Below are 17,810 nucleotides of genomic sequence, written 5' to 3'. Positions count from 1 at the left end.
TTTTTTAAATTTTTGAACCGTTCTGTCCGTTAGATTTAGATATATGTGGCAAAAATGTACCGCGCGAGAAACGCGGTTTCCGGAATGATGAACCAGTTTGCGCGTGACTCGACGTTTCTACCGTTTTTCGTCGCTTTCCGGCAGCTTTCTACATGGCCGTGGCGTTTCTTATTCGAAAGAGTTTACGACGCTATGGCGATAGCACCTTAAAATTTCATGGATCGGGCAGTAACTATTTGAAGTAACGTTTGTTCTTTATTTCCGGCATCTGTAGATGATAGATGCATTCAGCCGAACGGGATGGTTTCGAGAACGTTTGTACTTCGTATCTGGCCCCGAGTGTGAAATCGATACGCTTTTATACGTCATGTGCCGTAGAGATGTAAAATGAAATTTGATCTTTAAACGTGATTAGTTAAAACTCAGATAATTCACGCATCCAACGTTCGCCTAAATCTGTCCATTCACGCGCGAGTTTTATTCGTAAGATAAAAATTGCATTCGAAAACTCTCTCCCGCGTGATTAAGGTCACATTTTAAACGCTAATTTAACACTAAATGCGGAATGCGCAAGCGAGTCTTAGAAGTTTATGCATCGCGAGGTTCATTCTATATTTATATAATTTACGTCAAACGTCACGCATGTAATTAACCCGTTAATTGTTAATTCCGCTCATATCGCCCGGTAATTAACAATTATTATGTGTACGATTTAGAGAAAATGTTAAAGCACTCTGTTTCAACAGCAGTTCTGCGTGTTCGTTTGCAACGTGTGGGGCTTACATCTCTTTAAAGTTTCCCATTACACCCAGAAAATGTAATAAAAGGAGGATCGATTATCAGATGAGTTTTTATCGCGTTGATGCGATCCTCTAATGCGACGACAGTAATTGACCTGGCTAATCCATCGTGGGCAAACATAGCGCATCTCATTTTGCCATATATAGTTGATTGATAACAACGATATACCACATGCTCCATCAAAGACCTGTTACACATCGAACAACACAGAGACGACAGCGTGTTTCATCAGCACATTCGTTTTCTGGCAGCGGTGAAAATCGGTGGGATTTGATTGGAGTCGTTAGATGCGATAGGATGGCGATGGATCGATTGAGAGCGGCGGCGAAAGAACGCGTCGCGCGATAAACGATTTTCTAAATCTATGAAATATCGAAAAAATCTGCTCTCTCCGTTCTGCGCCTGAGAGGGAAACAGAGAAAGAGAGAAAGAGAGAGAGAGAGAGAGAGAGAGAAAGATTCTGCGATCTGCTGGAACCAGTGATCACTCTGCTATGATTACCCGACTTTTTAATTGAAACTATCCTCGGCCTGGAGCGCATAACATCCTGCGATTTCAGACAGAGAATACTTCTCTTTAAGAAAATATTTTAATACGATCGTCGCACGATCGTATTATTTTGCCATGTAACACTCACGGCGAGATCATTATCGGGAAACCTCTCGCTCTTATGTGCAATTATTCCACGAGAAGCGCAGAGAACACGGTCGAGAATAATGTTTCCTCATAATTGCTAACGTATACATGTTCCAATGTACTTCTTGCATCTTCTCGAAAAGCTTCGGTCATTTTATGGGAAACTATTATGAGCGAGATGAGATGCGATATACTCTCTTTAAGTGATGAAGAAAGATCTCGATAAGAATGCACACGAGTGTCGCTAGAAAACGTTAGTTCTCTGCTCGATTCTATATACGCAGCAGACGTGGACAGATCGTGCCAAGTCGTATTACCTTGTTCTTGCTTGTTCTTCTCCATAGACAGGCAGGCAATGCGCCACTCTTGAAGCTCGGGCGAAGGTATGAGACCCGCGGAGCCAGCCGCGTTGTCCTTCCGCGCTTGCCACCAATGATGATCGTCCTTGCTGATGATCTGCAGGATATCGCCGGTCTTGAAAGAGATCCCAGCCTGCGCGCACGGTATCAGTTCGTCCTCCAGTGGATCGTAGTCGAATTGCGCACGAACGAAAATCTGTCGATGCAACGGAAGTGACGTTAAAGTTTCTGGGCCGGGAATCGCGGCATCGTGGTCATGGTATGTGAAAATTAGCTATCAGGTTCGAGAGACGTCAAGGATTTCACTCCGTGCTGATGAGGGGGGGGGGGATTACACGAGAGATCGTACAGCGGGTACAGTAATAATGAACGAACTTGGTGTGTGCGATGATAAATAGGCTCGGTGAAATCATTGACATCCACATCTCGGATTAGTGAGAAAGAAAAGTCTCGGTTAACAGCGAAACAGGTCCTCGACCGCGAGACGTGACTAGGATATCGTTCTACGGCTATATCGATCGCTGATAGACCTACGCAGCTGCGCTAGACATAGCGAGCGAATCTAGGTATTGCGAGGTAAGCGAGAGATGCGACGTGATAAGCGCAAATAACTGGCAGTAGCTCTTGCAGAGACAGAGAGAGAGAGAAAGAAAGAGAGAGCAAGAGAGAGAGAGACGGAGTAACGGTAACGATATAACGATCGCGAATGTACAAAGTATTCAAACGAGAGGCGGCGCATACAGAGCGGCTCGTAAGTTCGCCAAGCTCGATATGAATCACGCGCGTACGCGACTCGTGAAGCACTTCTGTGAGGCAACTCACAGCGTGAGCGTTATCATGAGTTACATCCCGCGGGAGAACCAGCGATCGACTCGTAGCTCGATTTTCATCACATCGCTCAAGACGTTGGGAAGATGGGGCACGCAAAACGTGCATCGCCGGGTCCCAGGGGGTCGCGGACCCCACCGGTCTCCGAACGTCGCCGTATGACGTTTTACGGTTCACGCGCGGTTCACGGGGGTGTCACATCAGGGTATCACCGACTCGACAAGGGGGTGGAGGGAACTCCGTGCGTTCCTTTTACGGCCGAATCGTTCGGGACTCGTCGTCGGGGGGGTCCTGGGGGGAATCACACGACTGATGAGGAGGGAAGGGAGACAGACAGAGAGGAGAACGTTGCTGTGCGAGCTCTTTGTCGTAATGCCACTAGCGCCCACGCTTCGGTCCCAATCTAGCGATGCGCAACACGTATACGTGTATAAGAGGCGTACACAGATATACCACGCACTGAGTGACGTTCCACGTTTCACAAGAAGCTCAAGCACTAGTTGCTGCACATCACGCACAAAACAGACGCACACATACACGTGCGCGCGCCCGCACGCACGTATACCGTGAATGCATGATGCAGGAAAGAGAGATAGAGAGATAGAGAGAGAGAGAGAGAGAGAGAAAGAGAAAGAGAGATAAATGCGCGCGGCCACTACATGAATGTGTGAGTGAAGAACGGCGCGTGAACATAGTAGGTGGGTATAATGAGTAACATGACTGAATAATACGTGGATGAGAGTAGCTGATACTCTTCCAGTATCATCCGCGCGGTGGTATCGCTCGCGAACCACAGGAGTTTAATGAGCATGTGGAAATGAAGGATGAAGAGGAAGGTTGAAGGAAAGTCGATGAGGAAGACGAGAGGGACGGCTGCCGGTCGATTCTGTACGAATATCACTTGTCCGACACATGGGATACATGGGGAAATTGCATCTATTGTGGTAGTAAGAAATTTTTCGAACGTTGACGCCGGAAACCGTCGACGGTTCCGGCGGTTCTAATTAAAGATCGTGCATTAATTACAGCCGGTTGGTCGCGTGGGCAAAATTTCACGAGGATAGCACCAGCTGGATAAATAACCCGTAGCTTCGCATCCAAAGGTGGCGAAATGTTCCAGCATCGCGGAAGTGGCTTCCTTTGTTTGATGCAGCCAGCGCGTAGCCACCAACAACGTATGCATACAATATTTAGGATTTACTTTACCGAGGGGCAAATCGATTTAATATTCGTACAGGTTGTGTACAGGTCTGGCGATAGGTTTTACACTTTGATCAATTCGCACGGGTGTTATTCGGGGGTTGTGTCATCACTTCTGGTAACGCGGGATCGTTTTCAACGCACACGATCAAAAAGTTTCACTTTGATCGTATCGCATAACGGATAAAATAATGTAAACATATAAGGATAGGATATTGCATACGAAAAAATTGCGAGTTTCGTGCGTCACTGATAATCGCGTGTGAAAAAATCTTCTCTCTGGGAAAAGGCACATTTTCGAGGAAATTAAGGAAAAGGGAATTAAATCGCAAGCGAAACTCTCAGTAATTCTTGTATTTACTTCGGTTTTCACGGCGTTCGACAATCGTGCGATCATCGCAAAATCAGACTTTCGCAACGCCGAAAACTCCAAATGTAAATAATAAGAGTCGAATAAGAATCGATACTCTCGCTCGATTAACCATGACATTATGACTCCCACAGGCAGCACGTGACTCCTTTAACCGTTGATACGCTTCCGGCTATCTATCTATGTGCTTTCCAAAGTGGTGTGTCTGTGTCAGCATCCTGTCGGCAAGTGCTCTCTTTGGAAATATCAAGTCCTGACTCAAACAGGAGGAAGAGCCACACGTTCTCAAGCAGGACAACCGCGAATTACTGTCAAGTGCTTCGAGAAACTCAAGAGCGCCCCTCGACAAGAAACACACAGGCACTCAGGGTAAAACGTAAGAAAAACGAACATTACCGAACATTATCCGTTGCCGATGCAGTTATGCAAAAATGCAAATGACTTTTACGCGTCCATTTATATCGGCAAAAATAATTTGATACATCTGCATTAAATTTCTAGTCCATTACATAATAAAAACAATTTTGATTGAAACAAGTTGAAACATTGAAACATTTGAATATTCTCTCCGCTCTTAACGTGTATAATTAAATTATTTATTAAATATTAATATACTATGGTAAGTACATATACTCTTTTCTTGGATTCTCCTGATTCCCCTGAAATATTTTCTTGAGCCTTCGTACGGACGGCAGAATTGCCTTGCACGTAAGCGCACGAGCGAGCGTATCGACACGAGTTACTCGCGTTATTTAAGAATTCCAGTCACGAGACCGCGTAAAAAGAACAAAGAAAAAAGAGAAAAGGTAAAACGCCAAACTGAAAAGAAAGTTCTACGTGGCTGCGTGAGTCCGAGTAGGATCCTGCTTTTCAGCAATGGCGTGTGCGAGGGTGAGGAATAAACGGGAGCAGAGAGACAGAGTATATGAGTAGTAGCGCTATATATAATAACGCGTAATTGTGTACATATGAATGTAATTAATAATAAGTACATGTTATGTGTATGTATATATACGCATAGCCTTCTAACTACAGCAGTCCAATCACACCAGATCAAGTGGCGGTACTTACTAACACTGGCAGAGGCTTAATCCTGAACAACTAGAGTGTTGAGGAAACAGAAAAAAAGGAAGATCGATTAATTAATATGTTCAGAGTCGCACCAAGCGGTAGAGTTACGGTTGCTTAATATCGGCGCAGTCTCGACCCATTCATCCCAACCACCCATCCCACCCCCAAACCTCCAACCCTTCCCAAAGCTGTTTCCTCCCCCGCGCGAGGGCGGAGGAAAAAGCGGTGAACGAGGGTGACACAGTCGACGATCAAGAGAGCACCTACGGCTGAAAGTCGCACGCGTCAACGTTTCCGAGATGCACGGTGCGCAAAAAACTGCAGTATGTGGCTGCGGCATGCAGGTTTCAGTTCTAGAGAGTACCACGTGCTATTAGGAGAGCCGCGCTCGTTTCGCGTCACGTCTGATGTGCGCCAACGACGACATCGCATTGGGCATCCTATGCACGATCCATCCTGATCGTGCATTCATGCGTGATCTACGCGCAAGACATCTTAATCGGGCGGAGAAACGAGATCGTTTCGCGTAAATTTGAAAAACTCGCGTCTTCGGTGCACGGGAGACGATACCGAACACCGTTCCAGCGGAAAGAATGAACTTTATGTGAAATTATAGCATGCATCCGCGTTTTACCGCTGATTAGAACGTAAAGATAAATATCCTCGCGCGTCCGTAGCGTCGAAATCAAAGTTTGAAAGAAAGGAAAATCGTCTGTTGCGATATATTCCGCAGCGAACCAACGATACTCGCGTCGGTATTTTTCAATTATTGAATGTAACATTAGCAGCTGATCAATACGATGGACTTCCAGCAACGGATAATTCTCTTGGTACATCGATACAATGTTTCGTATTATTTACTGAAAATTCTATACGTTTAGATAGAAAACTGAAAATGTGCGCGAATTACATTTTGTTGATTCATGCTTAATGTCACGCGAGTATCACCGATGTAGCGCGGGATTGTCGCTACCGACACGCGATCTAATTAAGTGGACAATAAATACGGTGCACCGGTTGCTTATTACTCTCTGCTTATTCAGATTTCGTGAGGAAAATGCCTTGAATACCGCGCGCGTAGATCACTGTTGTACGCTGATGCGGTGTCCAACACCTGCTGCGAGTCGACTGCACCAAGTAATTTCGAGCTCGCATTTCTGCGGCACGCGCGACGAGCGCGACGAGCGCGCAAAATACGAGTTTCGGGCGAGAGAAACTCTCGATGCTTCCTGCCGTGAATCAGGATGGAATCAAAGCGGACTGGTGTAAAATTAATAGCATTCTCTAACGCTCGTGGTACGCCACGCGAAAGGGAGAAAAAGAAAGAGAGAAAGAGAGAGAAATAGAGAGATAGACAAAGAGGGACAGAAAAGAGCAAGGAGTTTCCTTGTGCGCGTTGAAAATAAAATACTTTTAAGCGGGAGCAAGCTAATGAAAATTCTCCGGTGGTTTAACTCCGCTCGTAAAGTTCCCGATCTTGAACTCGTCGCTCGAATTAACGCAACGAGAGCAGGCACGCGTATACGCACGATGAATCTGACGTTTTTTTCGAAATTTTCATACTTTTAGACAGTTAAACGATTAGATGGAGCTCGTTTCTGGTGATTACGTTAAGCGAGTTGGCGAGAGATAGCTGACGCTTCCGGACGCTTTGCGACGTTAAGCTATTTTCACGATACGTGTCATGCATCTCACGATGATCCGATCATCACGCTGCGCGGCTTCGCTAACAAGTGCTCGGATGCCAAATGAATGATTAAGGGCAACAAGTAACCAATGGTTTATGATACAAATGAGGGAACACTAAAACAATGTACAACATCTAATTTGTACATGGTGCGTGCGAGAAAAAATCGAATTTGAGAACAACAATTTGACACATATATCAGGAACGACCAAGATACTCCGTGAATCGGTGCCTCGTGGTACATTCGCTGGTGGGGCCTGGCTCGGCCCCAATGATCCAGATTTTATCCATCGCTTCCAATGTAATTATAATGGAACATTGTGCTAAAATGTGCCCAGAGAGATGGTCTCATCCGCCACCAACTATCGTTTTAATTATCGAACGAACAATGTCAGTTGAATGCGCGAGGGTGCGGCCGACCCCGACGCGCTCGGTAAATTACATTCGGGGGACGTAAAATAATGTGCCGGCAAATTGAGCGTCGACATTAATTATAACAAATTAGAATACGCCGCGCCCTGAATCGAGGACGATATTTTTCGGGACAGATCGATATCGGCCGGCCGATCCTCCGCGTTTTCCAGTTCCAGCGGAAACTCATATTCTTGTACAGAGATCGCGGATATTTCCCGACTTTATCCGATTACAAATTCCCGTCTCGCGTTGCGCTGCGGATCAGATAGAATAATGCCACAACTTTTCCCTTTAGGACGAGGCCGATATTCGGCGTACGCGAAAGGTTCGCGAAAGGGCGAACACATCCTCGGAATTTCAGGGCGTCGTTGTTCAAAGTCGACCGCGATTTTGTCCATTCCGTCGTCATAGAAACGTAACGTGAGCGGGCGAGACAATGCGTGGACACAGGCGATGGTTCGCGCAGAGGTTTGGAACAGATACTCGGCGGATGCACCGTGGAAGCTGCGATCTACTTCAAGGAGGAAACACGAACGGACGGGGGCAAACGAGTACCATGGTGTCTCGGGAGGTCGACAAGTCGGTATGCGGCTGATGGGATTTTCAGGCGACACCGGGGAAAGACAATTCTACACAGTGATGTAGCAGGTACTGCACTATCGACAACTCGTCTGGTGGACTGACTGCTGCTGCTGATGCTGCTGAATCCACTTGTCGATTTCCGTCGGGACCGGATCTCTCTCCGCCTCCGAGCGCGGGTCCAAAGAGAGGGCTTCGGACTCGCCTCTCGGAACCAGGGGGCAGGAGGATGGAGCGCAGAGCGGGGAAACAAAAAGAGATTGTATCGTATCGCAACGCGGAATAAACGCGAAACTCTTGGCAAATCTCGCAGCATCACAGCAATTTCGGTTCTCTCCCTCGTGGCACCGCTGGATGCTTTAGTCGGTTTGCTTAACAAGCTTGATTCTCATCACTTTGCTATCGGACTGACTCGCGATTGGAAAGTTCGAAATACGTAGCAATAACTGTCCCGCAATAATATCGTTTTTAACACGGTTTCAAAAAAAGGTGTTCATGGTTTCTTGCGCGAGCAACCAGTTAATTAATACGATATACAATTTATTTGTTTTACATATATCATTGAGTATTTCCAAGTTTTAAATGGAATCGATCATTCGGCGTTACGATACGATCTTTCACGAACATTGGAGTTCCTCCGGTCGTTACTGTGGGATCGAGACTACCACATGGGTCACGAACATCGTAGATATCGCAGGTCATGGTATACCAGGGCGGAGAACACAAACACGTAAAGATTACCTATATTTCATCCACGCATTTGCTGAAATTGGTGTGTGTTGTGAACGGGTGAGTTGTAAGTGAAACTGGAAGATAAACGAGGGGGGACGACAAATAGGGTGAATAAAGCTACGGATGGTATTCTATCGCGTTCGCGGATTTCTTCAAAAAGATAGAGAGCAAGAGATGGAGAAAAAACAGCGATGTCGCTTCGCTTTCGTCCTGAACGCTGCCTGACGATACAAAATTTTATAGACGCTCCTCGCGCGTGATCCCGTATGCGTATATACGGCGAATCATCTTCGCTCCTCATGCGATATCATTCGCCCCGCGATGCGATGGAGACATCACGAATCGAGAGTACAGGTCGTAGGATAGAGATACGCACGTGCCGGGGATAAAATCTGAGACGACGCGAGATTGAGGGATCAATTTCAACAAATAGGATTCTCGTGGCGCCGCTCACGCGCATTTAATTCATATCTCGTTTAAGAAAACAGCCTTAAGTGCAAAATCGCGTCGAAAATTACGATCGTGACACATTTAATTAACGCTGCCGCTCCTCTTTTCGCGTGACGTGTATTTTCAATTTACAAATTATCAAGAGAGTCTTTCTGATCGAGCAACCGAATCTGATCGTACTTATTAATTCAACAGACGAGGATTACACGCGCCGCGATAATGCAGGAAGCAACGGAGACTCCCTTTCCGCGGGACGACAGCTGACCTTTCATCCCCCATCGCTGATCACGCGCAAGGGATCCGGACTAATTTTCCCGGTGATTGTCTAACGAGATCGGAGACGTCGAACTGCTCGAGAGTGGTTTTGGCGCGCGGAAGCGATAAAGTGTCAACGACGATCGGGGCACGCGATCGTTACGGCGGCAGAGCAACGCGGGCGATAAACAGGGTGGTAATGAGAGACGACAATGCGTCGGGGCAACGCAACGGTCCGGGTGCGTATGCGTGTGTTTATGCACGTGCTGCGACATACGGGGTGAGAAGAGTTCTCCTGCAATGTGCGTTTATGCGCGCGTATGTACGTGCGCCAGTATGCGTCGCCGTTCGTTGTCGATTCTCAGTTTCTACCACGACGGGCGAGACGGAGGGAAGGGTGTCTCACGTTACGGGGGTGGGCGTGCTCGACGATTCGTGGTGTGCGGCTCCCACAGCGGTTCACACACATGCTTGCTTTATTACATCTTCGTACAATGCACTCTGCGGGGGTGAGAGAGAACGTTGATGGAGCGAGTGAGGCGAGGGGGCGGGGGTACGTAACAACGCTCCGCCGTTGCGCTCGCCGATGCTGTTGCCGCTCTTGTTGCCTAAAAGGTGCGATCGAGGGGGCGGTTGAAAGATCCAGGGGAGCGATGGCTTCGAAAATGCAACGGTGGCTACAGGGCGAAGAGAATGGGCGAAGGGCGGATGGTACGAGGGGTTGCTTATCATTATCATTGACATAGGAATACATGGACGGAGCCTATGCTACGAACTTAGGCAAGGGGGGTTATGAGATTTGCGGTAAGGAGAGGCTGCTGGCAAATCGGGCGAGTTCGGCTGTTCTCGACATCGCCCGAATGATACTTGATAAAGTTTTGTAAAGTTATGATACTGAAATTACATGTACGATGAGTTATTGTGTTGTGTCGGAATGTAGCAATCGCATTAATGCAAAAAGGAAAAATTGGCAACAACTTATGAAAGAAAATGATCCGAAAATTTCTTTTCATCTGTAAGTAAAATACATACAATTGTAGGTTATACACAATGCTGGTAAAACGTTTCAGATATTGTTATATTTAATAATAATATATGAATTAATAAAAACTATAAATGAAAAACTGTTATCGAACAATTGTTCATATGAATATAATAATAAACAAGCCAAAATTCTTTCTTAACACAATAATAATAAATTTAAATAATAATAAACACGTAACAATATCTGAAACGTTTTACCGGCATTGTATATAACCTACAATTGTATGTATTTTACTTACAGATGAAAAGAAATTTTCGGATCATTTTCTTTCATACGTTGTTGCCAATTTTTCCTTTTTGCATTAATGCGATTGCTACACTCCGACACAACACAATAACTCATCGTACATATACAGTGCTGGCAAAAAGTTCCGGAACGGTTAAAAATCTTGGAAAATAATGATTTAGTGGAAAAATGTTTCAAACAAAAAGTATAGGGCTTAAAAAAATCTATTAGATGATGATATATATTTGACTTCGGTATGACCTTGGAAAGCCCGGTCATGGTCAACATAAAAATCTTAAATGGAAACCCCTATTTTTTATTACATATTCTTGTAGCTTAGCTCGAGAGCTTTTCGAAACGCTATAATACATTTTTTTTCTCTTACGTACTTTTTGACTTATAAGGCTTGAAGGTTACACAGTACCGCCGGCATTAGAATTCCCCAAGGTGTACCGCGTGGAGGTTGCACGGTCGGATTTACACCTCTTTTGTGTGCGTGTGTGTGTGTGTGTGTATGTGCGCGCGCGTGTGTGTGTCTTCATAAAACTAACTTCACAAAAATAGTTTATACTCGTATGTACGAACAACGGCATTAATGCCGTCCGAAAATACGTGTAACGCACACTAAGAAAGCGCGTCACTTATAAACTTTCTCGCGTATAGGTGAGGTGTTCCGATAACTATTTTGCTCGCTCGTGTTTACCTCACCTACAACCGGCATTGTGTAAGCGACCCGATCGTTGTGTGCGATCACACGGGTATTCGGACGGCATTAATGCCGTTGTTCGTACATACGAGTATAAACTATTTTCGTGCAGTTAGTTTTATGAAGCACACACACGCGCGCGCGCGCGCACACACACACACACACACACACTCATACACGCACACATACGCACGCACGCACACGCACGCACGCACACACACACGCACACAAAAGAGGTGTAAATCCGACCGTGCAACCTCCACGCGGTACACCTTGGGGAATTCTAATGCCGGCGGTACTGTGTAACCTTTAAGCCTTATAAGTCAAAAAGTACGTAAGAGAAAAAAAATGTATTATAGCGTTTCGAAAAGCTCTCGAGCTAAGCTACAAGAATATGTAATAAAAAATAGGGGTTTCCATTTAAGATTTTTATGTTGACCATGACCGGGCTTTCCAAGGTCATACCGAGGTCAAATATATATCATCATCTAATAGATTTTTTTAAGCCCTATACTTTTTGTTTGAAACATTTTTCCACTAAATCATTATTTTCCAAGATTTTTAACTGTTCCGGAACTTTTTGCCAGCACTGTATATATATCACTAGCGGAACCGAACATACCCGAACAGCCGAAGTTACACGAAGTGCCAGTGCTCTCCCCTTACCGCTAATCTCAGCTTCCCCTCGTAAAAGGCTCCGTCCATATATTCCTATGTCAATGATCATTATACCGTGAGTGAGAGAGAGAGAAAGAGAGAGAGAGAGAGAGAGAGAGAGAGAGAAAAAGAAAGAGAGAGACAGACAGAGAGAAAGAGAGAGGAGCAGGCTGCCTCGCTTCCCGTGTTACGTGTGAGATACCCCTGTTCTCGTTCCAGCGTTTGTCATCGCGAAACCCCCAACGCCTCTTGGCTTATATTGTCTTACTCGTGCGGCGGATAAAATGGGCCGTCGCTCGGCCCGTGTTTGCTCGCGTTCGGTAATTGTCAGCCCCGTGAATGCTCCCTTTTAACGGATACATGCGTGTACGAGCGCGGACGCGCGGGACAGAGAACGGTTAACTTGGTCGAGCTCGTGATAACCGGTGCGGATACCGCGCGCATATCAAGCACCCACCACTCGTCGATTTGATCCGTTTACTACGCGCGCACTCGCAGGTATATCAAAAATATAGTGATCTCCCCTCCCCCGCGAATCGAATTACATCTCAATTAGATACGCGATCAGATTGTCGTATGCGCGAGTGGAGCTTTGATTCGTATTAAACGTACATTAACGCGATCGCGAGGTGACAGCCTGAAAGCGACAGTTAACGTTCATCTGTCCTTCCGCCTCGCGCCTCCCGCGAAGAAAGGTATATTTCACGAGTTCGTATATATATATTTCGGGAAAAAATATCTCGTCTAATGCTACGCAACCGCAAGTACAGATGCTCGTCACACCAACTCTGTTCGGAGCGTACAACATCGTGATGCTCGACATGATCTGCGTTGGTTCTCGTAACATTCATCATATAAACTCCGAACGCATTTTTCACAACGTTTTACAAAATTTAATCCGATCAAGCCGTTTGTACACACGTATATGTATATAGAGCATATAGTGACACGTATATATATATGTGTGTATATATGTATCTATGTATACATGTATGTGCAGAGAGTGAGGAAGTAGGAACGATACATCACGTTCTTAACGTACCGCTTCCTCCTCGTTGCATTTCTACGTGATGCACAACGAGAGAGACGAGAGGCTGATCGCTACGTTCAAACATGTACCAACACAAGCAGATATATCAAATACGGATTACTCACATACACAAACGAATGCCATACCTCACACCAAGGTGTCGAAATTATAATTAAAACTCAACATCTCGCACGCGCGACGTCGACGTCGCGCGGCTCGACAGTCGGTTGCAGCTCTCTACTACACGTCTCTTCCTCGTAAGAACAAAAATTCATACACAACGACTAGACTAAGAGAAGCTTCTAACGGTTCATGTTCATCGTTGCTCGATGCGTGGCGACACTTCTAATAGAACGGATTCGCAAAGTTTCTCGTCGGTTGCAGAAACACACGCCAAAAATGTCTGCTCGTTCAGGTACGAAGAAAGGAGGGAAGAGGTGTCTCGCTCGAGACCGTCGTTATTAGCGCGTGCTTTGCTGACACTTGGAGAATTTACCCTGATTTTATCAGTAACGGCGTGCTCGCTATACGTATGTTACATCGTTAGAAATCAAATCACGTGGCTTACACATTAAACACAGCGGTTCAGATCTTATTCGATTATCCGAGATGGACGACGTTACTTCGGCGATTTACCCTCAACTGCATGTACGGAAATTTTTGCACGTTCGTCAGACGTTCACCGTGGATGACAGTAACGTTATAAGAGACATTGGCGTGCACTACGCATCCTTTCCCGAAGATAAATTTAATTTAATGCCGATAATGCTTGAATTTGTCCAGAAATCAGCGTGCACCGATAAGCGAACAATTTTACTTCTAACATTCCGTAGCGTTTGATTAATTTTTCTACCTAAGCAACGACAACAAGCTTCCTTGTATCTATTCCCAAATTTTGTTCCAGACGTTAGCTACGTTCAATCTTACGATTCCGCGCCGAAGTGCTCGCGTGAATCCAGCGAGAACGAGTCTCTCTCTAATCTGGTGCACATCCGTTCGCTTTTCAGGGCGATCCAGAAATTACGAAGTGATAAACGAGATTGGCCAATAAACTGAAGAAAAAAAAAAGAAGATTAGATTATACCACTCTGCTACCAGGTTCACGCGTTATCTACACAATCGCGGGTGGATCCGTGCAAGACACGATGATGAACGTACACGATCCATAGGCGTTTTCTGTGCTAAAGAAACCAATCGATCGACTCACACAGCCTCACGCACTGTATAATATATATGCATTTACGATGCAGAGGGCTACACTGGCCACAAAAAGAAAAGCGTCAGTTCGCAAAGATGTCCTTCATGCAGGTGAGGGTAATAATAATGAGGGGTGTAACAAAAGCTTCCTCATGACAGAAACACAAATAACATTCCAACACATGTGGAAACCAAAGTGTGCGCATTCCTTGTATTAATTGATACTTCTTTCACCCGTTAAGTGAACTATCGTACTATCATCAGCAACGTGGTGTTTTTGCCCGACCCAAACCATCGGTGGGAAACGAAATCAGAGAGAAACCGAGAACGGGAAAAGTGAGTGAGCTGGAGAACAAAATTACGAGGGAGGATGAGAGAGAGAGAGAGAGAAAGAGATAAAGAAGAGAGAAAGAGAGAGAAAGAGAAAAATGGTGGGAAAGGGCAGGGAAATTGAGAGATATAAACCATAGAGAAGAGAAAGAGAGAAAGAGCGAAAAAGAAACATGCACGCGCCGTGGACTCGAAAGCGCCGATCAAAGCGTTTTGTTACACCGCTCGTACCGATTTCGCTTTACACACAGAAATATAGATTATAACATTTATATATATACATATATATAAATGCATATCTGTATATATATATATAATAAATTATATTCTAACAATATATCGTCCCATCGCGTTCGTTTCACCGGGTTTCGCGGCGCGCCAGCCCGTGACCCGCAAAGTTCACGTTTTACTCGGGGATATGTGTGCGTGTATGGATTCATGTATGTATGTGTGTGTGTGTGTCACATCCGATTGCAACAGCGATAACGCTCGCAGCCTTGTTTAATCCCGGCTGCAATCCCCGGCTGGGCGAGCGTCATCTTCTTATGTTAACATTATTAGAACGGGTCGACCGGCTACGCTTTATCTCATTACGGAATTAATGTCCGTGACGTTAAAGCGAACTTTGTGAACACGGGTCAGCGCGAGGACGATCAAGCGTACGTGGGATACGTACGCGCAGCGCTGCAAGATCGACGTCGTGATCTTTGAGAAAATTTCCTGAGGTCATCCTTAAGATCGAGATCAAAGTGTATTTCTCTGATGAAAAGTAAATGAAGCATCGCTTCCTCATAAAAGCGAATAATCTTGAAATACTCGGCAATCTCACATTATTTATAATTTTAATAGTCAATTTAGATAACGTCAGTTTTTTGAAAATTAAAGTTTTGTGTATTTTCTCGATCAAATGCGGTTCCTCTCGTCGATCACGTAGCCGATTTCGGAGCGCTTTTGCACGCGACGCTTGCACGTCGCAAGCGTAACGTAGTCTTAAAGAAGAAAGAGAGAAATAGAGAACATATATATATATATATATATTATTATACATCATGCGACTAGAGCGTACGTCCTGTTGCCGTACAATTGCAACAATTGTCGTAGGAGGTCCGTTATCTACATCTCATAATGCGGTTAGAGATAAGCGACTGAAGATGCTCGGAACATTCTTTTATACATGTGGACACGCGAACGAGGGGTGTATCGTACATTCATTGAGACAGAGAAAAAAAAGAGAACTGTACACGTGTCTAAAACCGCACAATTGTACAGGCTTTCGATAGATTCGTGAGACCGAGGTATGTACAACTCGCGCTAGCGAAGCGCGAACAGATCTCGCGACGCAGAGATTCTCTGTTCGTGAGACAACAACAGAGAAATAGAGAAAACCACGGAAAATATTGCAAATAAACGTAAAACTGTTCACTCCCGCATTTCCGGGCCGCCGGGAGTTTCGTCAATCTCGCAGATCGATCGGGGGAAAGAGCAATCGTTTCGCGCACGTAGACGCGGAAATCGGATTTTGCAAGAGCGTAAGGGCGGCTGTACCTAATAAAATCTTGAGATCCGGAGGGGAAAAACCGTCTCCTCGATTTCATTTTACTCGTTTTGGCGTTACGCTGAAAGAAATCTTTGTAACGTCATGCGTGGCGCCGCTACGGAGCATCGAGAACGTGGCGACAAGGGTGGAGACGCAAAACGGTATGGGGAACATAATTTTCCCCGTCAAAAGTGACGTTTTACACTGCAAAGACGAGTACATACGTAACGTTGTCTCTCGGTACGCCGAGCGGCGCCTCTTATATCTGTAGTCCTTCATTGTAACGGGTTTAAATCATTTGTCTCGAGAATCATTTGTCTGTGTTATATATGCATGTGTATGTGTATGTAGGTGTGTGTGTGCGTGTGTGTGTGTGTGTAGATATAGATGTATGTGCGTGGGTGTTTCTACAATACGGGGTGCCTGGTGAAAACCTCCGTGAGTATCGACTACCGACATTTAAGTGCATTCGCTGAACGGGCATTCCGTCTGTTATCGCGCAACGGAAACGTGGCGTAACGCGAGATCGAGATAACTTTTGCATCCGGTCGGGGACAGTACGTGGATGAGAGAAACTCATCGAGAACACGCTGCGGGTACTCGTCGTCGTTGTCGCCGATGGAATACGGCGAGTATGACACGTGCGCGTGAACCCTTCGCCGTTTCGGGATTTATGGAATAGATGATGATGGAATGAAGCTACGTTTTCGCCCCAACGATTCGGATTAACATGATTACGCCAATTGCGCCGCGAATTTAATTTCACAATTGCGGCATGCTTTGCCGAGCGTGATGCCGATTCTACTTCCGTTCACGTTGATTACGCGTACATTGTATCGCATATTTGCGAAATCTCATCTTGGATTAAACGATGAAACGTAATTGTGAGATATGCGCGTAAACTGATTTCCAGATTTGCGACTGGAAATTCGCGGCTGGTTTAAGGGATGTCGGCATCCCGTCGAAGAAATCGAAGAAAGGTACGACATTAGCTCGTTTGTATTATATTAACACGCAATATCTCCTATTACATTAAAAGCGTTAGTATATATTAATTTTAAGAAAGTCAGCATATTCATTCCGAAAACTTCGCGAATCTAAAAATTTATCGTTTATCGATCTATAAATAGATAACATCATTATGGAAATTTGTTAAAATCTCCGTTTTCTTGTAATATATAATTTATGATTAAATAGAGATCTTTCATATTTGATAATATGTATTATATTATATCACATGATGGAAGTATGTAAAATAATCGGTTATTATACCTTAAGGTGCTTTTTTATGCTGACGCTCGACGCTCATTTTTAGCGTCAAAACAGATCACGTGATCAAAATTGACCATTATCCAGCGTCAATTTTGATCACGTGATCTGTTTTGACGCTAAAAATGAGCGTCGAACGTCAGCATGAAAAAGCACCTTTAATGCAAAGAAAACATTTAAAAACATGATTAAACTACAATTCTGTATCAGTTCTGTACCTAATAAAATTACTTGAATGTTAATATCTAGAAAGCTCTTCTTCACGTTGCGTGTGCACTGTTCTGTAAATAGGATCTCATACAGAGAACCGGTACTGGAATTGTAGATATTAAACACACTATAGAACTGAGCAAACAGAACTCATTGAGTGCAACTAGCATGCTGCACATCGGGCATCGAACAATCATCCACTTTCAAATTTTCGAAACTGTC

The 17,810-nt window shown here is 45.0% G+C and overlaps 1 protein-coding gene and 1 long non-coding RNA gene across 12 annotated transcripts in view; one reads left to right on the top strand and one right to left on the bottom strand.

Annotated features, from left to right (window-relative positions):
• LOC105281020 (peripheral plasma membrane protein CASK) overlaps positions 1-17,810 on the bottom strand; it is a 188,175-nt gene that overhangs the window by 8,978 nt on the left and 161,387 nt on the right. For 8 of the 11 annotated variants that reach the window (XM_011341938.2, XM_011341979.3, XM_011342004.2 and 5 more), the window contains 2 exons: positions 5,266-5,295; positions 1,755-1,992 (listed from right to left, as the gene is read on the bottom strand). In XM_011341938.2, the coding sequence (XP_011340240.1) occupies positions 1,755-1,992; positions 5,266-5,295 (268 nt within the window). The remainder of the gene's footprint in view (positions 1-1,754; positions 1,993-5,265; positions 5,296-17,810) is intronic. The other 3 variants (XM_011341989.3, XM_011341995.3, XM_011342039.3) reach the window with 1 other exon arrangement.
• Positions 1,999-4,733, top strand: LOC113563576. The gene is made up of 2 exons (XR_003407505.1): positions 1,999-3,571; positions 3,653-4,733. It is a non-coding gene; the product is annotated as an uncharacterized LOC113563576 (long non-coding RNA).

The sequence above is a fragment of the Ooceraea biroi genome, chromosome 1 (assembly GCF_003672135.1).
Source record: "Ooceraea biroi isolate clonal line C1 chromosome 1, Obir_v5.4, whole genome shotgun sequence".
NCBI classification, from domain to species: domain Eukaryota; kingdom Metazoa; phylum Arthropoda; class Insecta; order Hymenoptera; family Formicidae; genus Ooceraea; species Ooceraea biroi.
This window is presented reverse-complemented; position numbering and strand designations above follow the sequence as displayed.